The sequence below is a fragment of the Dendropsophus ebraccatus genome, chromosome 14 (genome assembly GCF_027789765.1).
Source record: "Dendropsophus ebraccatus isolate aDenEbr1 chromosome 14, aDenEbr1.pat, whole genome shotgun sequence".
NCBI classification, from domain to species: Eukaryota; Metazoa; Chordata; class Amphibia; order Anura; family Hylidae; genus Dendropsophus; species Dendropsophus ebraccatus.
Window position 1 is genome coordinate 28706717 of NC_091467.1, and position 22925 is coordinate 28729641.

At 43.3% G+C, this 22925-nt stretch overlaps 1 protein-coding gene across 5 annotated transcripts in view; it reads left to right on the forward strand.

Moving 5' to 3' along the window:
* HDAC5 (histone deacetylase 5) overlaps window positions 1-22925 on the forward strand; it is a 74138-nt gene that overhangs the window by 33408 nt on the left and 17805 nt on the right. For 3 of the 5 annotated variants that reach the window (XM_069952539.1, XM_069952540.1, XM_069952538.1), the window contains 9 exons: window positions 3106-3273; window positions 11198-11269; window positions 19165-19430; window positions 20243-20453; window positions 20750-20861; window positions 21180-21310; window positions 21748-21879; window positions 22005-22117; window positions 22376-22489. In XM_069952539.1, coding sequence (XP_069808640.1) covers window positions 3225-3273; window positions 11198-11269; window positions 19165-19430; window positions 20243-20453; window positions 20750-20861; window positions 21180-21310; window positions 21748-21879; window positions 22005-22117; window positions 22376-22489 — 1200 coding nt within the window. In that variant the 5' untranslated portion in view covers window positions 3106-3224. Of the gene's footprint in view, window positions 1-3105; window positions 3274-10869; window positions 11270-19164; window positions 19431-20242; window positions 20454-20749; window positions 20862-21179; window positions 21311-21747; window positions 21880-22004; window positions 22118-22375; window positions 22490-22925 lie in introns of those variants that run through there. The other 2 variants (XM_069952542.1, XM_069952541.1) reach the window with 2 other exon arrangements.

Genomic DNA, 22925 nt, shown 5'->3' on the forward strand with positions numbered 1-22925 from the left:
CTCCTCCTATTACTCCATATAACCTCCCTATATCTCCTCCTATTACTTCATATACCCTACCCTATATCTCCTCCTATTACTCCATATAACCTCCCCTATATCTCCTCCTATTACTCCATATACCTCCCCTATATCTCCTCCTATTACTCCATATAACCTCCCTATATCTCCTCCTATTACTCCATATAACTTCCCCTATATCTCCTCCTATTACTCCATATAACCTCCCCTATATCTCCTCCTATTACTCCATATAACCTCCCCTATATCTCCTCCTATTACTCCATATAACCTCCCCTATATCTCCTCCTATTACTCCATATAACCTCCCCTATATCTTCTCCTATTACTCCATATACCCTCCCCTATATCTCCTCCTATTACTCCATATACACTCCCCTATATCTCCTCCTATTACTCCATATACCCCCCTATATCTCCTCCTATTACTCCATATAACCTCCCCTATATCTCCTCCTTTTTCTCCATATAACCTCCTATATCTCCTCCTATTGCTCCATATACCCTCCCTATACCTTTTCCTAATACTCCATATACCCCCTATATCTCCTCCTATTACTCCATATAACCTCCCCTATATCTCCTCCTATTACTCCATATAACCTCCCCTATATCTCCTCCTATTACTCCATATACCCTCCCCTATATCTCCTCCTATTACTCCATATAACCTCCCTATATCTCCTCCTATTACTCCATATATCTCCTCCTATTACTCCTATTACTCCATATACCCTCCCCTATATCTCCTCCTATTACTCCATATAACCTCCCCTATATCTCCTCCTATTGCTCCATATACCATCCCCTATATATCCTATTACTCCATATACCCTCCCCTATACCTCCTCCTATTACTCCATATATCCTCCCCTATATCTCCTCCTATTACTCCATATAACCTCCCCTATATCTCCTCCTATTACTCCATATACCATCCCCTATATATCCTATTACTCCATATACCCTCCCCTATACCTCCTCCTATTACTCCATATATCCTCCCCTATATCTCCTCCTATTACTCCATATAACCTCCCCTATATCTCCTCCAATTACTCCATATAACCTTCCTATATCTCCTCCTATTACTCCATATAACCTCCCTATATCTCCTCTTATTGCTCCATATACCTCCCCTATATCTCCTCCTATAACTCCATATAACCTCCCCCTTATCTCCTCCTATTACTCCATACACCTCCCCTATATCTCCTCCTATTACTCCATATACCCTCCTATATCTCCTCCTATTACTCCATATAACCTCCCTATATCTCCTCCTATTACTCCATATAACCTCCCTATATTTCCTCCTGTTACTCCATATAACCTCCCTATATCTCCTCTTATTACTCCATATAACCTCCCCTATATCTCCTCCTATTACTCCATATAACCTCCCCTATATCTCCTCCTATTACTCCATATACCCTCCCCTATATCTCCTCCTATTACTCCATATACCCTCCCCTATATCTCCTCCTATTACTCCATATACCCTCCTATATCTCCTCCTATTACTCCATATACCCTCCCCTATATCTCCTCCTATTACTCCATATACCCTCCCCTATATCTCCTCCTATTACTCCATATACCCTCCCCTATATCTCCTCCTATTACTCCATATACCCTCCCCTATATCTCCTCCTATTACTCCATATAACCTCCCCTATATCTCCTCCTATTACTCCATATATCCTCCCCTATATCTCCTCCTATTACTCTAAATAACCTCCCCTATATCTCCTCCTATTACTCTATATAACCTCCCCTATATCTCCTCCTATTACTCCATATATCCTCCCCTATATCTCCTCCTATTACTCCATATAACATCCCTATATCTCCTGCTATTACTCCATATAACCTGCCCTATATCTCCTCCTATTACTCCATATATCCTCCCCTATGTCTCCACCTATTACTCCATATACCCTCCCCTATATCTCCTCCTATTACTCCATATAACCTCCCCTATATCTCCTCCTATTACTCCATATAACCCCCTATATCTCCTCCTATTACTCCATATAACCCCCCTATATCTCCTCCTATTACTCCATATAACCCCCCTATATCTCCTCCTATTACTCCATATATCCTCCCTATATCTCTTCCTATTACTCCATATAACCTCCCTATATCTCCTCCTATTACTCCATATATCCTCCCCTATATCTCCTCCTGTTACTCCATATAACCTCCCTATATCTCCTCCTATTACTCCATATAACCCCCCTATATCCTCCTATTACTCCATATATCCTCCCTATATCCCTCCTATTACTCCATATAACCTCCCTATATCTCCTCCTATTACTCCATATAACCTCTCCTATATCTCCTCCTATTACTCCATATAACCTCCCCTATATCTCCTCCTATTACTCCATATAACCTCCCCTATATCTCCTCCTATTACTCCATATAACCTCCCCTATATCTCCTCTTATTACTCCATATAACCTCCCCTATATCTCCTCTTATTACTCCATATAACCTCCCCTATATCTCCTCTTATTACTCCATATAACCTCCCCTATATCTCCTCCTATTACTCCATATAACCTCCCCTATATCTCCTCCTATTACTCCATATACCCTCCCCTATATCTCCTCCTATTACTCCATATATCCCCCTATATCTCCTCCTATTACTCCATATACCCTCCCCTATATCTCCTCCTATTACTCCATATACCCTCCCCTATATCTCCTCCTATTACTCCATATACCCTCCCCTATATCTCCTCCTATTACTCCATATACCCTCCCCTATATCTCCTCCTATTACTCCATATACCCTCCCCTATATCTCCTCCTATTACTCCATATATCCTCTCCTTATACCTTTTCCCTGTCCTGGATGCTCAGTGTAGGATTTGCGCTATGCTCAGCCTTATAACTCATTCTGGTGCTGTAGACTTTCACCCCAAGGGGGATCATTACCGCTGCTCGTTTCTTCCATGATTTGCTTACGAATCAGATGTTTTCTTTCAACTTTTCTCCATGAAGACCTAGTGAGAGAAATCACGGTTTGCTGTTCCTTTCACCCTGACACTCTTGTATTGATTACAGGGCAGCACAAGCCGAGGGATGTGCCCAGTGGACTGACTCCTTGAGCGGCGCCATCATTCTTTCCAACTGACTAGTCCTGGGCATTGGAGAATCAGGGCGAGGGTCTCTGTCCCCTCCACATGTCTGTCCAACCAGTGGATATCGGCATGAACCTTCCCACCCAGTCTGGTAAGTGAGGGGTACTCATTATTTGATGGGAAGTTCTCGGTAGAGGGATTAGTTGGAAATATTCCTATAAGCTGCTTACGGAGTTGCAGGGAGGCAGGTTATTATTTGGTAGCTGTGACTCATTGTGCTCTGTAATCACAGGTATCCCATGAAAACCATGTTTGTATCTGTCAAGTTATATAGATTTGCAATTTACCTCTATTTCAAAATCTCCAGTCTTCCTGTACTTATCAGCTGCTGTGTGTCCTGCAGGAAGTGGTGTATTCTTTCCAGTCTGAAACAGTGCTCTCTGCTGCCACCTCTGTCCATGCCAGGAACTGTCCAGAGCAGTAGAGGTTTTTTATGGGGACAGAACTACTCGGGACAGTTCCTGTTATGGACAGAGGTGGCAGCAGAGAGCACTGTTTTAGACTTGAAAGAATACACCACTTCCTGCAGGACGTACAGCAGCTGATAAGTACTGGAAGGCCTAAAATTTTTAAATAGACATAATTTACAAAACTGTATATCTTTCTGGCCAGCAGTTTTTCTGAGGAGTACCCCATTAACTTATCAGGGGGCCATCCTTCTAATGACATTGCATTTCCTGTTAGCTACAGAAGGAAAAGCAGCTCTGGAGTATAAACCGCTGCCCCAACAAACGGAATACTGTTCAAAGAGAACAGGAATGTCCATGAGAATTATGTTGTATGACTTAGGCTTCCAATTTTACACTTTACTGTCGCGTTTATATATACACATTCTGTCTTTATGTATACTATTTATATGTGTGTATATCAGATTTCACCAATATTAGCTGAAGCCAGTGCAGTGCGCTGTTGTGAACTGTCTATAGTGTCAGGTTGCTTTATATAAGTCTGGTCTTTATACATTATATATCACATATTAGTATAGCATACCTGCTCTCATTATCCACATCCCTCTCCTCACTTATTATAATGTACGTCACAGTTCTTCTGTCCTCCACTAGAGGCCGATGTTCAACTTATACTGGAGAGTTATATGCAGATATACAGAGAGAACTGTGTGTACCTACAGAGGGGTCCCAAGCAGGAGACCCCTGTTTGTGACATTCTATCCACTATGGACAGAAAGCATGGACCCCTCTAGAGCTGGCACTCTTTACTTAAGCTCTATGGGACTGATGAGGAGAGTCGAGCACAGTGTTTGTATATGATCATCAGCCCCATTGAGTTTGAATAGAGTGGCATTGCATTTACTTGACTGCCACATCATTAAAACAGGAGCACTCAGAATTCCCAATCACATGACTTTTCGGGGTCCCAGTGGTAAGACCCTCCCCCCCTTCCCCACTGATCAGACACTTGAAAAGTTGTCACCTTGGGAAACCCCTTGAATGGTTGCAGAGAGCACCTTGTAGCTTCTGTTGTCTGTTTGACTGACCACCACCAGGTACTGGTGTGGTATAGCAATGGTCCTGATGACCCACCTTTCATTGATTTTGTGAATCTCCCCTCTGCCACAGCCTGCTCTATGCAGGTGTTTTTTATGGGTTTCCACCATACACACAATGTTGATTTACCAAGGGACTCTTTGTGACTGCCAAATCACTTCCCTCTCTGTGCAACTAAATAACCCTATTTTGTTAGAGAGGGTCCCTTAGGCTTAACCCACTGGACCACTTCTACAGGGTACTGGTGGATTGCTTGCTTTTATTGATTTAACAATAACTTCAATATGGCCTTCCCAGGGGTCAAAGGTCTTGAATTCCAGGACCAAGGTTTTGCTGAAGACTGAAGTTATCATACAACCCTCACAGTCTCAGAGAGTTGGTCACAGACATAACAGTGCACAGGCTCTCTGACTATACTTGCAAACACATTGGGTCATAGGAATAATAACAAAACAATCAGATATGGTTCTAGAGATTGTCCTGCAGCGTTCTAGCCTTGCAACTCCTTCACCTAAATCAGTGTCAAGCTCTTTTTGGGTCATCTTTGATGCATACAAAACAGTCTATGAAATATGGAAGCCTGGAAGCAGTCTGTGAGATATGGGAGTGTAGGGAGCAGTCTGTGAGATAAGGAAGCCTGGAAGCAGTCTGTGAGATATGGAAGCCTGGGAGCAGTCTGTGAAATATTGAAGCCTGGAAGCAGCCTGTGACATATGGAAGCCTGGAAACAGTCTGACATATGGAAGCCTGGAAACAGTCTGTGACATAAGGAAGCCTGGAAGCAGTCTGTGAGATATGGAAGCCTGGAAGCAGTCTGTCAGATATGGAAGCTTGACAGCAGTCTGTCAGATATGGAAGCAGTCTGTGAGATATGGAAGCCTGGAACTAGTCTGTGAGATATGAAAGCCTGGTAGCAATCTGTGAGATATGGGAGTGTGGGGAGCAGTCTGTGAGATATGGGATTCTGGGAAGCAGTTTGTGAGATACTGCAGTGTGTGAGCAGTCTGTGAGATATGGGAGTGAGGGGAGAAGTTTGTGAGATACTGCAGTGTGTGAGCAGTCTGTGAGATATGGGAGTGTAGGGAGTGGTTTGTGAGATACTGCGGTGTGTGAGCAGTCTGTGAGATATGGTAGTGTGGTGAGCAGTCTGTGAGATATGGTAGTGTGGTGAGCAGTCTGTGAGATATGGGAGTGTGGGGAGCAGTCTGTGAGATATGGGACCCTGGAAGCAATCTGTGAGATATTAGAGTATGGGGAGCAGTCTGTGATATAGGGGAGTGTGGGAGTCTGTAAGATATGGGAGTGTGGGGAGCAGTCTGTGGGATATGGGAGTGTGGGGAGCAATCTGTGGGATACGGGAGTGTGGGGAGCAATCTGTGGGATACGGGAGTGTGGGGAGCAATCTGTGAGATATGGGAGTGTGGTGAGCAGTCTGTGAGATATGGGAGTGTGGTGAGCAGTCTGTGAGATATGGGAGTGTGGTGAGCAGTCTGTGAGATATGGGAGTGTGGTGAGCAGTCTGTGAGATATGGGAGTGTGGTGAGCAGTCTGTGAGATATGGGAGTGTGGTGAGCAGTCTGTGAGATATGGGAGTGTGGTGAGCAGTCTGTGAGATATGGGAGTGTGGTGAGCAGTCTGTGAGATATGGGAGAATGGCGAGCAGTCTGTGAGGTATGGGAGTGAGGGAAGTAGTTTGTGAGATACTTTGGTATGTGAGTAGTCTGTGAGATATGGGAGTGTGGGGAGCAGTCTTTGAGATATGGGAGTGTGGGGAGCTGTCTGTAAGATACTGCGGTGTGTGAGAAGTCTTTGAGATATGGGAGTGAGGGGAGTAGTTTGTGAGATACTTTGGTGGGTGAGCAGTCTGTGAGATATGGGAATGTGGGGAGCAGTCTGTGAGATATGGGAGTGTGGGGAGCAGTCTGTGAGATATGGGAGTGTGGGGAGAAGTCTGTGAGATATGGGAGTGTGGGGAGAAGTCTGTGAGATATGGGAGTGTGGGGAGCAGTCTGTGAGATATGGGAGTGTGGGGAGCAGTCTGTGAGATATGGGAGTGTGGGGAGCAGTCTGTGAGATATGGGAGTGTGGGGAGCAGTCTGTGAGATATGGGAGTGTGGGGAGCAGTCTGTAAGGTATGGGAGCATGAGAAATGTTTTTAATTTTGCAAGGTAGCTGTCAAGAAGCAAATTTGTTTGCCACCCATTTAGTTAATTAATTTCACTGGATACCTCCAGATGTCGAAAGTTACAAATCATACCTCTCCCCTCTCTTTAACCCCAATATACCCCACATTGGGCAACAGAAGAGGGATTGTGTATAATGGACATAGCAACTTCTGACTGTATGTGTTCAGTTAGTTTATAGCACAGAGAAGACCCTAGTGGGTGTGTAATATACGTTACAAGGACCAGTATACAGTGCAGCACTTGTTACTAGTTTACCATACAGCTCCTTCAGTAGAGAAACTAAAGGGCGATATGACTCATATACCTACATGATCCCATACAAAATAAGGTACAAGTATTAAAACCATCACATGGTGCACATACAGCCCCGGCTATGTCCAGTGTGGTGGGACCGACCACTGTGTTTTTGGCAGCTTTATCCCTTTAAATGAGTCATTGCATCCATTACGGCAGTACCATATGACATTTACCGCTGACCTCCAGTATGCATACTTTCACTATCTGCGTATGATAATATTTCTTTATTTTTAGGACTGCCCTTGAACTGTGTTTTGTCTTTGCAATCTTTAAGGATTTTTAGAAATTTTGGAGACTTTAAGGGCTTTTTCAGATTTTGTGTTGGAAAGCCATCCGACTGAATTACTTCCATTTAAAAATCTAAAGTCTTCTAGTATTTTTCAGCTGCTGTTTGAAGTGGTGTATTCTTTCCAGTCTGGCACAGTGCTCTCTGCTGCCACCTCTGTCCATGTCAGGAACTGTCCAAAGCAGGAGAGGTTTTATTGAGGGGATTTGCTACTGCGCTGGACAGTTCCTGACACGGACAGAGGTGGCAGCAGAGAGCACTGTGTCAGAAATAATACACCACTTTCAGCAGGGCATACAGCAGCTGATAAGTACTGAAAGACTGTAAAAAAAGAAGTCATTTGCAAATCTGTATAACTTTCTGGTACCAGTTGACTTAAGAAACATTTTTTCTTTGGAGTACTCCTTTAAGTCTAAGGCTGGGTTCACACTGTGTTTTGCAGTCCATTTTATTCATTCATTTGTTTTGCAAAATCCAGATAAAAAACTATGCATTTGTGTGCATCTGTTTTCATCCATTTTCCCCATTGACTTCCATTATAAAAAGAAAAAAAATTGAAAAACCTAACAAAAACACATCCATTCTTTTAACGCCTGTCGACCGTGTTTTTGTGTGCGCTAAAAAAAGATGCGTTTTGATCCCATTTTTTTATAATTTTTTTTTAATCTGTTTTTCCTGTTTTTTGTTTTTTTTGCAAGAAACAGATGAAAAAAAAGGACTGCAAAAATGCAGTGTGAACATATCCTAGACAGAAAATATAATCACCTGTGTCATCTAGAAGAGAATGTCATACAGAGTGTCCTCTCTGACTGAGTGCACTGGAAGCCATTCACCTATGGTGTGTACCTTCCATAGGATTGTGGGGATTGATAATTGTCACCAGTAGGTGGCGCCACCTATGCAGCTGCTTAACATCTCTAATGAATCATTTCAATGGGAAATGCTGTTTTCTTTCACCAGAGTTTTCCTTTCAGCCTCCAGTATCAGGTGGCTTGTATGGGTAACCCTACAGCCTTCATCTGTACATGGGAGTACACTATTCTATAACCTTTCCAGTGAATTTGGTGGCTATCAGTATGCTCTGTGTGATACCCCTGCTCCCGGAGTGCAGGCAGGTCACACTCTGGTTTAATGACATGCTTGGGGAGTGAGGTCCCGGCTATATATACTTCCATCGGGTCTAATAATAACGTACATCTTGCTATTTATGTGGGGAATTCAGAGTGACATCTTAATGATACTGTGCAGATCAGTGCGCTGTGTTTTCTACCTATCTACCAGTCTGGATTTCTCCAGACATATAAATAGATGTGTTTTGTACTGTGCAGCTTTATTAGGTGTTTATATTGTTGTTTAGTTGGGGTTTTTTTTCCATCATTTTTTTTCCTTTTCCTATAATAAAAATAATGACCTATTAAATATGCTGTTAGTGGGGATCCTCAGGGGCGGTTCTAAGAGTGGCCCTGCTGCCTGAGTGGGTCCAAGGTTCTTCTGCCACAGAAGACACAAGTTTGACCCAAGAGTTGGCAGAGCCCTGTTGAAGATTTTCCACTGGTTTCCCAGAGCCTTAAAGGGTTTGTCCAGGCAAAACAATAAAAGGTTGTATAAAAACATACCATACTCCCTGCCACACCAATGCTCCTGGACTTGCGATGGTCTTTTTTACAGACTGCACAGGACCTGCCTACTCAGCCAATCGGTGGTCACAGCGTTGTCCCACCTCAGTCACTGATTGGTTGATCAGGTCCTATGGGTTAAGAAGACACAGAAAGCGGATGGAATGGGAGCATTGGTACAGCGGGAGGTGAGTATATCATGTTTGTTTTTATACAACCCCCAACCCAGGAGAATTTTTGATTTGCCCAGAGAACTTTAAGTTGTACCTCTGGGATCTCTACCATTGTCTAGAAAATGTGGCTGTGTTGTAGTATATGTTCAGTAAAGTGTAAAATCTATATAGCAGGGCCTCCTGTCATACTATGAATTAGCAGCTCCTTAGGCACAAGGACCCAGGTGCATTTGTCACCTTTGGATCCCTTATAGTTACATCCCAGGCTGTGCCGCAATTCCCCACCCAGTACTCAGTGGGGCGCAGCACCTTCAATGCTTATGGAGAGATTGGCACCAAGCTTTCCTGAATGCTGAATGACATATAAACCACCATAGCTCCAACCCAATGCAAAATCTATAACAGGGGCCCAAATACAATGTGCCTCTTATAGTAGATCTTCCTATGTGGCAGAGGGGTCTTTTACCCCCTTCAAGGGCCCAGGTGTAACCCCTACCTGCACCATAATAGGGTCAGTAAATATTCTCTTTGTGGGAAGATACTCTCATAGGGATGAATGGTCACTCCCAATTGGCTCTGCTCCTTTTTGTCTACCCTTATAGACAGCAGATGCTCTTGCTATATACACCCACAGAAATGGGTTATATCCTCTTGTTATCTCCTGCCACTGGAGCTGTTAGCACATCTGCAAGCAGTACCCTTAGAGAGCACTTATAGCCGACACCCTATGCCTACTGCAATCTCCGCTCCATCCTCTACCCATCCAGCCAGCTCCTAATCTTCCCCATAGGGATCGGTAATACTGTAATCCCTTCAATGTCATCTTCTGAAATGTCTCTATAAGGGGCATGGACCCTTGGTTGGCAGCATTCACCTCTGCCATCCCCATCCTATGCTTCACCATGGGCCACTCATCCCTGGCATGTGCCCAGTTGTGACTGGTCCAGACGCCACTTCCCCTCTCTACGACATGTCAGAATGTATAAATCCTAAGGGTCGGGGCCGAGGACTCTTCCCTCCCCGATCTGGTGAACATTCCAGTATGTCTCAGTCTGATGCCCACCAGCCGTGAATGTTTTGCATTGTGGGTACTGTTCTTCCCTGGCATTGCACCACCCGTATAATAGTAGCTACTACCACTATTGGGTTCCCATCAGTCAGGAGGCTTGGCTCCGGTACCGTAGACAAAACGATTCTTGTTAATGGTTGGATCAATGGCTGTAATCCTTACATCTATGGGCAGCCGTGCCCCCCTCCCTGCCCGGCTCCTGTCATTCCCTGCATGCGCTCCCTCCGCAGTGCCTGCACTCTTCTTTCCTCTCCACTTCACACATCTTCTTCCTCTTCTTCCTCTTGTCATTCCTTCTTTGCACTTTGTAACTTTATGTTATTACTATGATGCTATTTAGTTGCACTTTTTGCCTGGCTACATTTGCCCCTGTCTAATGTAAGAGTGTGTTATTCCTGAGCAGTCCTGCTCCCCCCTCCACCCCAGCTCTCTCCTTTCTCCCTCTCCCTCGTTCTCTCTCTCCTGTCTATTTATATCTAACTCCTCCTCTCCTGTTCTATTTCAGTCGCTGTGCTGCAGAGCCTTCCACTTGCAGCTCAGTGTTCACTAGGCAGAAGGGGGAGGGCAGGGTACGGGCCTAACTAAAGCTCCCAGCACCTCTGGCACTGTCACCCAGCCACCCTCCACCACCGCCACCACCTCCTTCTTTTTTGGATATGGATTGTCTGACCTCCAGGGGTACAGCGAGCCTCCTGTGAAGAAGCCCCAGAAGTGGTGGAGTTGTTGGGAGTTAGGGTGTGCGTTCTCTGGAAGAGGGGAGGGCAGCTCGGCTGGTAGCTGGCAGCAGAGGGGGGTCTGGGAATGTTGCTGGTTCCCAGAGCCCTGGCGCTGCCTGACATGCTGCAGACTATTTATGAGACGGAGCCTTGTGTGTCCTCTGCAGATGGTGTTAAGGGGCGAGAGCCAGCGTTGGAGCTGCTCAGCCGGGCACAGGGGCATGCCATGCCCGCTGCAGGTGAGAAGCCTTTCCTTACTCCATTCATAGATACTCATCATGTCCTGGACCAAACTCATACATAGTTTCTAATGGGAAGCCCATCCATGCCATCCCATATGGTGCCATCTTCCCAGTCTGTACTATGTCCCCATGTTGCATCTATCACTAGTGGCCCCTCCATCATCCTGCTCCCATCTTCTCATGTCCTGCTCTCCATCTCTTCCTATGTTGTGACATCTCTCCAGGATCTGCGGATTACTCACACGTATTACCTCTGTATATGGCTACAGCATCCCCTGTCTGTACTATCACAGCCTCATCCTACTGTATCCCCTCCAGACAGCAGCCTTTGTATCCAAGACGTCCCTGTAATTCTACCTGCCTTGCTGATACCTTTATGGTCCATCTCATAGACAGATATCCCAACCTAATACACAGGTACCAGTGCACATCCATCTACTCTAATACACAGGTACCAGTGCTCATCCATCTACTCTAATACACAGGTATCAGTGCACATCCATCTACTCTAATACACAGGTACCAGTGCACATCCATCTACTCTAATACACAGGTACCAGTGCACATCCATCTACTCTAATACACAGGTATCCGTGCACATCCATCTACTCTAATACACAGGTATCAGTGCACATCCATCTACTCTAATACACAGGTATCAGTGCACATCCATCTACTCTAATACACAGGTATCAGTGCACATCCATCTACTCTAATACACAGGTATCAGTGCACATCCATCTACTCTAATACACAGGTATCAGTGCACATCCATCTACTCTAATACACAGGTATCAGTGCACATCCATCTACTCTAATACACAGGTATCAGTGCACATCCATCTACTCTAATACACAGGTATCAGTGCACATCCATCTACTCTAATACACAGGTATCAGTGCACATCCATCTACTCTAATACACAGGTATCAGTGCACATCCATCTACTCTAATACACAGGTATCAGTGCACATCCATCTACTCTAATACACAGGTATCAGTGCACATCCATCTACTCTAATACACAGGTTTTAGCAAACATCTTTATGTATCCTAATATGCAAGTATCAGATCATATACATTTAATGCTCAGGTATCACAGCATATACATGTATGACACCATACCAATGCTAGGTATCACAGCATGTACATCTATGACACTATACCAATATGCAGGTATCACAGCATGTACATATATGACACCATACCAATACTCAGGTATCACAGCATGTACATCTATGACACTATACCAATATGCAGGTATTAGAAAACATCCGAATATGCAAGTATCAGAGGGCATACATCTATCCTAACAGGTGTCAGAGCACATACTTCCATATTCCTTATAAACAGGTATCAGAGCATTTATATCCATCTCCCTAATACATAGGTATCAAGAAACATACAGCCATCCTAATGCATAGCTATCAGAACAAATGTCTGTTCTAATACACAGGTATCAGGACATGTGCATCTGTCCTCCTAATACATGTGTGTCCATTCATTTATCAACACAGTTTAGACTCTCTCTCTCTCTCTCTCTCTCTCTCTATATATATATATATATATATATATATATATATATATATGTATATATATATATTGTATGTATGTGTATGTATATATATAATATATATAATGTGTGTGTACACACAGTGGTGCCTTGGATTACGAGCATAATTTGTTCCGGGACTGCGCTTGTAATCCAAATCCGCTCTTAAACCTAAGCATATTTTCCCATAAGAAATCACTGATATGCAATTGGTTCCACACCCCCAAAACAATGATTTTTTTATTCTGAATAACATGTAAAACAGATGAAACAAACATTTATAAACAGCTGAGTATGTGATATTATAAGTTACTGTACAGTATAGCAATCAGCATGTGATGTATAATGTATAGTAAGTGCATAAACCTGATAACACAGCAGCAGTTTGTAGATACAGGATGGAGCTGCAGATCCCCATAATGCAGTAGTGTAGTACAACAGGCTAGAATAGAGAAGTAGGGCTGCTGTCAGAGGTCTGTGTGGTCACATGACAGCAATGGGGAAGGGGGGGGTGTTCAGCATGGACCAATCAGAAAGTGAGAATCACAGGGCTGTGCAGGAGGAGAGAGACAGAAATTTTAGATACAGCAGTGTGAATGGCTGGGTGTAAGTGCAGGCACATTATAGCAGCAGTGTGTATAGCTGAGTGTGAGTGCAGGCACAATATAGTAGCAGTGTGTATAGCTGAGTGTGAGTGCAGGCAGATTATAGCAGCATTGTGTATAGCTGAGTGTGAGTGCAGGCAGATTATAGCAGCATTGTGTATAGCCGAGTGTGAGTGCAGGCAGATTATAGCAGGAATGGGGAGGATGGGAAACACAAGGGATGAAAGGGACTGCAGGGAGCATGAAGGAATCAGCAGGGCAGATGTGGGCACATAAATGCAGCACTCTCTCTCCGGGGAGAGAGGGGTTACAGCTATGAAGAGATTACTTCCACAGTCCTGTCCCCTGATGTAGCCCCAGCCTGAAGTCAATCTGCTATGATATGGAAGGTGAGGGAGACTTCCTGGGTCAGAGTACAGAGCTGTAGACCCCACTATGCAGACCATGCCCCTCCCCCACTCTCTCCCCCCCCCCCCCCAGTACAGGGAGCTCTTAAACCAAAGCAATGCTCTTAATCCAAGTTACAATTTTGAAAAACTGTGAGCTCTTCTTGCAAAATGCTCTTAATCCAATTTACTCTTAAACCAAGGTACCACTGTGTATATATAATGTTATCAGAGCCTGTACATCTTTCCTCCTAATACATAGGAATCATGCATGCACATCTGTCGTAATACACAGTTATCAGTTTGTGTACATCTGTTTTAATACATAGATATCAGATCATTTCCATTTTCCCTCCTAATATACAGGTATCCGGGCACAGACACCTATCCTAATAACCATATATTATCATCCCCCAGTGGGGGCACATACATTTGTAACCTCCTAACACACAGCGCAGGCCCCCTACGCCTGTCTTAGTACACAGGTATGTAGACACCTGCAATCACACAGATATCATTATATATACTACTCTCCCCTTATTAGGGCACATATAAGTACTAGGACATAATACACAGTTATCAGGATATACATATATAACACTACCCGCCATCCTACTGCTACTACAAAGACATCAGATATCGTCTGCCCAATACACAGGTATCAGGGCATCTCTATATATTTCAGATAATACACAAGTAACAAGACATATACCTACAGCCATCTCCTAATACAAAGGTAACAGGACACAACCCAATATCCTCCTCCTAATGAATATGTATATCTCCTTCCACCTCCTAATACATATACCTATATCCTCCTCCTAATACACAGGTATCATGACATAAACCTATATCCTCCTCCTAATACACAGGTATCATGACATATACCTATATCCTCCTCCTAATACACAGGAATCATGACATATACCTATACCCTCCTCCTAGTACTAAAGTATAATCATATATACCTATATCCTCCTCCTAATACACAGGTTTCATCACATATACCTGTATTCTTTCCACGCTACACAGCTATCATGATGGATACCCCCATTCTCCTCTAATACATAGGTTTCTGGACATATCCAATACACAGAGATCAGGAATAAACCTTATAAACTATATTATACATATCTAGATGTCATCCTAATATATAAACCTCACCTTCTCCTAGTACACAGGTACCTGACTTCCCATCTGTCCGATACACATCTATGGACACACACACACAGGTATTGCTGCATATAGATGTCTCCTAATACATAACACTTATCACAACTCCCAATACTTGTATGTATGTTCTCATGTACGTACTTCCTAATATACAGACACATCCCTCTCATCTCTTTCTAATATACAGGTATCATATGCATTTTCTTCCCTCTGGCAAGGAGAATATATACAACATTGCATAAACCAAATACACGGGGATGTGGTACACTTGCCCCTCCTTGTATACAGGCGTACAGCTGTCACCACCATTACACAGAACACCTACCTGTCTACTACACCACGTACACATAAGGGGAGCAGCAGCTTTTCTATACAGCTCTCCCTCTGCGTATATATGTGTGGTAACAGCATATGGATGTATATATGTGTGTAGTGCATGTATACTATGTGTATGTCTTTTATGTTGTTATATGTATAGAAGAATGTAAGCTGTAAATGTGTCTATACCTTATGTAATGATGTATATTTCACTTCGTCTAATGCATGTAATCGTATTCTGTGTGCTTGTGTATTATATATATGTATATTTCTGAGTGTATCCCATGGGTAGTTTCATAGTGATTCAGTGCATATACATTCATGTATGTCTACTGTATGTAGCTATGTTTAGATTGAATGCATTTATGTATGTGGACTGTATTTATACATACAGTGTATATATATATATATATATATATATATATATATATATACACTGTATGTATTTGTATACTATGGGTGGTTTATGTATAGTGTGTGTATGTATTAGTGTGCTATATAAATATACAGTACATATACAGCATATATACTGTGGGAACTTCTGTATATGGTATGTATGACCCGACAATCTCCAGAAGCGGGATCACGTGAGTATAGGATGCTCTAACGGGGGTCGGGAGCCTGTCACCCCGGCACCGGGGGTGACAGGTTCCCTGAAACTGCCATGATTTGGAAAGTGAGGGGGACTTCCTGGGTCAGAGTACAGAGCTGTAGACCCCGCTATGCAGACTATGCCCCTTCTCCACTCTCCCTCCCACCCAGTACAGGGAGATCTTAAACCAAAGCAATGCTCTTACACCAAGTCACAATTTTGAAAAACTGAACTCTTAAACCAAAATGCTCTTAAACCAAGTTACTTTTAAACCAAGGTACCACTGGTATATACACTGTATTTTATGTATGTATACTGTGTGTGTATATACTGTATGTACTATATTTTATGTATGTATACTGTGTGTTTATATATATATATATATATATATATATATATATATATAATATATATATATAATATATATACATACTGTAAGGATCTTCCCGGGGGATGGTGTGTTTGGACACAGTTCACATCAGGCTTGGACTTATAAAAGATCAGCTTGGCGTTTATTTGCAGCATAAACAGTCCAGTAAACAGAAATACAGCAACACCGTGCTTTTAAGAACAAAACAAACAAAAAAGGTCTCGCCCGTCTAGGCGCTTACTAACAGGTTTCTTCACCTATCTAACACCTGAATACCGCAAGGTGTGTATTAGCTCCAGCAGAGGCTATGTTCACAGGTTGCTCCCAAACAGACACCCAGGCTGTTCACTCCTGGCTGAGAGCAACCATCTGCACACTGTGTGAGCTTTTACCTTTTCAGGCTGATTAGGGTCAGAGCTCACCTGATCCCAACACCTGAACTGGATCAAGGGGAGGGAATGGCAAGTCCCACTACCAAAACCTACCTGCCATTCCATGTAAATCCAGGCCCGGCAACAGTAAATAATACTGCTGAGCAACAGATCCCTCCTGGACTCACCATCTCACACTAAGCAGTAACCTAGGTGAGATGTACACCCCCTCAAACACTTCTCCCGTGACATGTCCACAATACACACACTATATTTTATGTATGTATACTGTGTGTGTGTATATATATATATATATATATATATATATATATATATATATATATAATATTTTATGTATGTATACTGTGTGTGTGTGGATTCTTACATAGCCTGTTTACATGTCTATGTATACAGTGTATTTGTGTATATTCCTGTATATGAGCCTATAGGTATGTGCACATGTCTGCAGTGTATAAATACCACACATGTATGCAGAATGGCACACGTGTGTGCTGGAGATGTGTGCGAGGATCTATATATAATTCCAGCTGTGTATTTTTAGCTGCCCTGATGTCTGCAGACAGGAGGAATGCTGCACAGATTCTGCACCCCACTAATCCCCCTCCCCACCCCGCTATGTGTATATATGTGTGCCGCCCTAATGAAATATGAAGCCGCCATTCTACAAATAGGTTATAAGTGGATTAATACCAAAAATCTATAGTGTCCACCCACATTCCGGAAATGTGTGTGACAGAGGGCCAGTACAGGCCTTGGTCTTATGTATTGGAGTCAGTGTCATTTATTGCATATACTAAATAGTATATAGATATACATACATGTGTCAGTGGATTTTATGCTATACACAATATATGCGTATATAGTATATCACATGCTCCTATATAGGTGTATTTGCATGTCTATCTGCTCCCCGATTCCCGTGCACTTTCCCCATCTCTTGCTCTCTGTGCAGCTGTTTCTTTCTCTCTATTTTTAGCTGTTTTTCAGAGCGATCACAATAAAAGTGGTAAAAGGTGATGAGCTCGCACCCTGCAGGCTCTGCCGCCTTGTCTCCCCCCCCCCTCCCTCCTTTTCCCTGACACTCTCCCTTCCTTCCCCCTCCATAAGTTCTATATCTGGGCCGTCACTTCTATGTTATTATTATGTCATTGTAGTCGTACCCTCGCTGTCACTTTTTCTTACCTTTTGCATCTGTCTTTGCTTTTGAGTCGTGGTATGTAAGTGTAAAAATAGATGATATCACATCATGGCGACAACACCCTTTAAAGGGTCTGAACTAACACCCCAAAATGAAGCATTACAAGTGCCCCAGTAAAACAACAGACCATTGCTATAAGCCATACTCAAGACATGTTTATTAGGCTAGTATGGACCCATAAATGGTATCTATATATTCTGTCCATATACAATCTAGCTCCAAATGGGCACGATTTTTATTAAAATTTGTCAAAATTTTATAGCATTACGATGGGAATGGTAGAATTTTTAAAAAATACATTCCATATTTCTAGCTCTTCTTCAAATGAATTATTAACAATTGACTAGTTTAGTCATGGCCACCTTCTGCTCATCGACCTAAAGTGTTAAACTATTGTTTTGGCCACATTAGATGAATGTTGGCCAATATATATCCAGCCATCTCTGGTGATCTCCTGACTCTTCCCAATGACGGAGGTTGGGGAGATAAGGGTTGTCATCTTGGATTTCCACTGCTCAATCCTTTTGTCCCCGCCAGAGACGTCTAGCAGAGGCCTACCATTGTTGGCCAAGCCCTGTATGTATATTGGGTGAATGGACAAGGTAAATTATCAGTTAAATCATATTGGTGACTACCAGAAGGGCAAAAAGAGAGTGGATTTTTTTAAAGGGGAAAAATATAGCTGAAATCCTACTCTTAAAGGACTGAGGATGTCATTGGATTCCAGTGACGTCTTAAGTATTGGGTGTTCCATCAGTTTACTGTGCACCGTACTGAGGTCACATGACATCAGAACATTTCTTATGAGTATAAAACAAGATTTTCTCAATTTTTATTAGTCCGATAATTTACATCCAGTCAATGAGTATGGCACCTGGTCTACAATACACCAATGTGATATGGGACCACACATCATGGAGGATGGGATTTCTTAGTCCACACTGGAGTGTTATCATCATCCTCACACTAGTGACCCCTCCTTCACTCATCCATCATGTAACCTTCCTATGCTTGCCATCATGTCACTACCTGTAAAGGAATGGTCTTTGTGCAATCCCTTGTATCCCCCTGGTCATTATGAATTTTAATTACATTAATCTGCTGTGGATCCTGTACGTGTGAACGCACCCTTAATGTAAAAGATCTACACGTTATGGTTACCAATTGACTGTGTTCGGTATTGCAGGTCACTTGAAATGCAATACCAGACATAGCCTATGCACCAAGGTGGCACTGTTTCTGCTGATTACTTTGTCCCTCAGTATCACCTTCTCTAACCATCTACCTTTTGTTTTGTCCAAACAGTGGAGGTCACCCCTCTCCTCTCCGCAGCAGTGCCCTCTCCAAGCAGCCTCCCCCCAAGTCCCGGGGAGTTGAGGCAAGAGCCACGGGCAGCTAGCGGTCCCGGAGTGCCCATGGACACCTTAAGTCGGGAGCAGCAACTTCAGCAGCAACTTCTTCTCCTGAAACAGCAGCAGCAACTACAAAAGCAACTTCTTTTTGCTGAATTCCAAAAGCAACACGAAAACCTGACAAGACAGCACGAGGTCCAGATCCAAAAACACCTCAAGGTGGGACGTCATGTTCTGCAGGTCACACAGACCCTATGGTTCTACGTCACCTGTCACATTAATGGTGGTTTTGCTGATCGCTGCTGTAGTGAATGCCACCATTGATAGCCTTCCACCAGCCACAAACAATCACTTTTTTCATCCTCAATTACATGTTGTTGCCGTTCCTCCTCACTTCTCTGCTTGTCGCCATAGTGGTTATTACCCTTATTCCTTTCACCACAAAGACCTAATCTGTCTTGGTAGCAGCACATGACATCTAGCTTCATCATTTTAGAGTCATCTACTGCTCATTAAACCGCAGCCTCCGGTAACCCTCCTCTACATTGGGGATGCTTTAAGAAATTTAAAGGACCGCCCTTATGTATAGTTCACTTGGCTAGAAAGTGATCTTTAAACCCTATGCTTATATATGTGTTCTTGAGTCAAATTATGGTGCTCTCTACAGACAATAAATTGACTAAATTGACCTCAGTACCCTCTTTCTGGAGGTCTCAGTGATTAGCTTAAATCTGTAGTAATGTTCAATTTCCCTACAGTGCCTCCACAGGGCAAATTAAATATTACACCACTCCCATTCAAATAAAAAATAAATAAAATTCTATTGTATGTCTCCTCTGGAGAATGTAAATTATTCTTTGTTGCCTGATAGCATTTAATATTTAAATAAATGTGGCCCTAGAATATGAGCTTAATCCCAGGGTTTCCGTTCTTTTATAGTGAAATGATCCTCCGCTGATGATATTGTATCTCTTCCAAGAGGCATGTTACGTATTTGTTATGTTTTCATTCTGCTTCTTTTACGACTATAGTATCCTTGCACTCGTCCCACCGATAAGGTCAGCATGACTCTTACTTTTCCTGTTGCCTATACGCAGCAACAGCAGGAGATCCTGGCAGCCAAGAGACAGCAAGAGTTGGAGCAACAGAGGAAACGAGAGAGACAGAGACAGGAGGAAGCCGAAAAACAGAGGCTGGAGCAGCAACTCCTTATACTGAGGAACAAGGAGAAGAGCAAAGAAAGTAAGAGACAAGTGAGGAGCAGAGGTGGTAGGGAGTGTGTCCGTGATCTAGATGCTCACGTTGTGGCAGTGTAAAATATTCAGTCAAATATTATTTTACTGAAAGAGTAGTAGATACCTGGAATAAACTTCCAGCAGAGGTGGTTGGTAAATCTACAATAACAGAATTTAAACACGCCTGGGATAAACATACATCTATCCTAAGATAATAAGAAAGAAAATACTAAAAGGCAGACTAGATGGACCCAGTGGTCTTTTTCTGCCGCCAATCTTCTATGTTTCTATGTTTGTTCCAAGGTGCCATAGCCAGTACAGAGGTGAAGCTGAAGCTTCAGGAATTTCTACTAAGCAAATCTAAGGAGGTACCGGGGAGTGCGAACCATTCCATCCTACAGCACCCCAAATGTTGGTGAGTCCATAAACAAGTAATCTGTCTCCTAATCCTGTTGTGGCTTTCTCAAAACATATTTGTGGTACCTTGATAGCTGCTCCCCATCTGTTTGACCTTGGGGCCATTATCCTGTAATGTCTGTAGGAGAAGGTAAGGGGTGAACCTTAAGCTTAGCGCCCCCTCGATTTTGTTGTGCAAAGGTTCACCCACTTCATGAGGAGGAGTGCAATGAGCCGTATAGTACAGTATCATCTAGCGATATTTAGAGAAACATCATCACCAACGTCACCAGAATCCACCATCTTGGCACCGTTTTAAATATTGGTTCCTTTTTAGGGGAACTCACCATACCTCACTGGACCACAGTTCCCCGCCTCAGGCTGGGTCACCAGCTACACCTCCTTCATATAAGATGCCTCTTCTGGGAACCTGTGATGGCCGAGATGACTTTCCCCTCCGCAAGACTGGTAACTATACTTAGTCAGAGCTGAAACAGAAAACTAGTTATATTAAGCTGGCCGTGTATTTCGGATACCAGTCAAATGCTACTCGTGCACGTTTTACTCGTGTATTCTTACTTCGCCACCATACACATTAGATGGTTAGTCGATGACTGGTTTGGCCAGATTTTACCCAATTTGTATGGCCAGCTCTATGATCCTAAGGAGATGCAATATTTACCAGGTAGTGTAGGCGGTATAAGATGAATGGTATCAAAGAGTAGATGAAATTCTGTTCCAGACTGTCCAGTCATTTGGGGTATAGAACCAGAAGAAAACAGTATATGGCTGAGAAGGGTCAACCCATACACCATATCATCATTGTCCTGGCTATAATGGTATTTGCAGTCGTACCCATGCCACACAGCATATACCATTTCTACATGCTTTTTTCCCCCCAATAGCCTCTGAACCAAACTTGAAAGTTCGCTCGCGGTTAAAGCAAAAGGTTGCAGAAAGGCGCAGTAGTCCTCTTCTCCGTAGAAAGGATGGAACCGTCATCAGTGCTTTTAAGAAGAGAGCAATTGAGATTCAGGGTACGCATCCTTATTGTCGTCTCCATTTCCATATAACCCCCCCCCCCACCTCCTATATCTACTCCCTTCTTCACTCCTAGACAAGGCCCAAGTGCTCACCATTGATGTGTTTTTGCTCTTTTTAGTTTCCTCTGTATGTAATAGTGCCCCCGGATCCGGACCCAGCTCTCCAAACAGCTCAAATAGTGCCATCTGTGAGAACGGACTGACGGGGAGTGTGCCCAATATTCCCAGTGAGGTAAGTGGCATCGATCCAGTAGACCTGAAACGAGATACAGATATTGTATAAAGCCTATAAGTGTGGTGGTCCTAGATGTTGCACTGACTTTTGATTGGTGGGGGCTCTGACCCCGTGGGGCCACTGCATGAAGGGCCATATTGGTCCACATTTGGTTATGGCTGTGTTTGGTACTGCAGCTTAGTATCATTCAAGGAAATGGAGGTAGCAATAATGGTTATGGCTGTTAACTGTGTTTTATCTCCTGCTCACCTCCAGATGCTTCCTCAGCAGAGAGTTCTCACCCTAGATGGAACAGGAGGGCCACTAGGGCTATACACATCTCCTTCACTACCCAATATCTGCCTGCAGGGAAGCGCCAGCAACCTCAGTGTGAGTAGCTTACACAATGGTAGGAAATGTATGACCTTGAAAGAACTCTGTCAGCCCAATATCATTCCCACAGCTGCAGGATGGGCAGGTAGCTGATAGGGGAATAAAATATATTATATCTGTATCATAACCGATGGTTGTTTGCAGAGTTATAAAATCATCTTATCCTTCTAAGCTTGTGCAGGACAGGCTGAGCTGCAGCATACATGCCTCCTCCCTCCCCCACCCTTTTCTGCCCTCTATGATTGATCTATAAGGCTCAGTGCTGGAAGCCAAGCTGGAAAGAGTGGGGGAGGTAGGAGGTATGCATCATTCAGCTCAGCCTAGCTTCTATGGCTCCAGCATAGACGTGAAACATGATTTTATAATAGCTATCAGCTTACAGGTAACAACTGTTATATCTCCCTATCAGCTATTTACCAATGTCTTCAGCTCT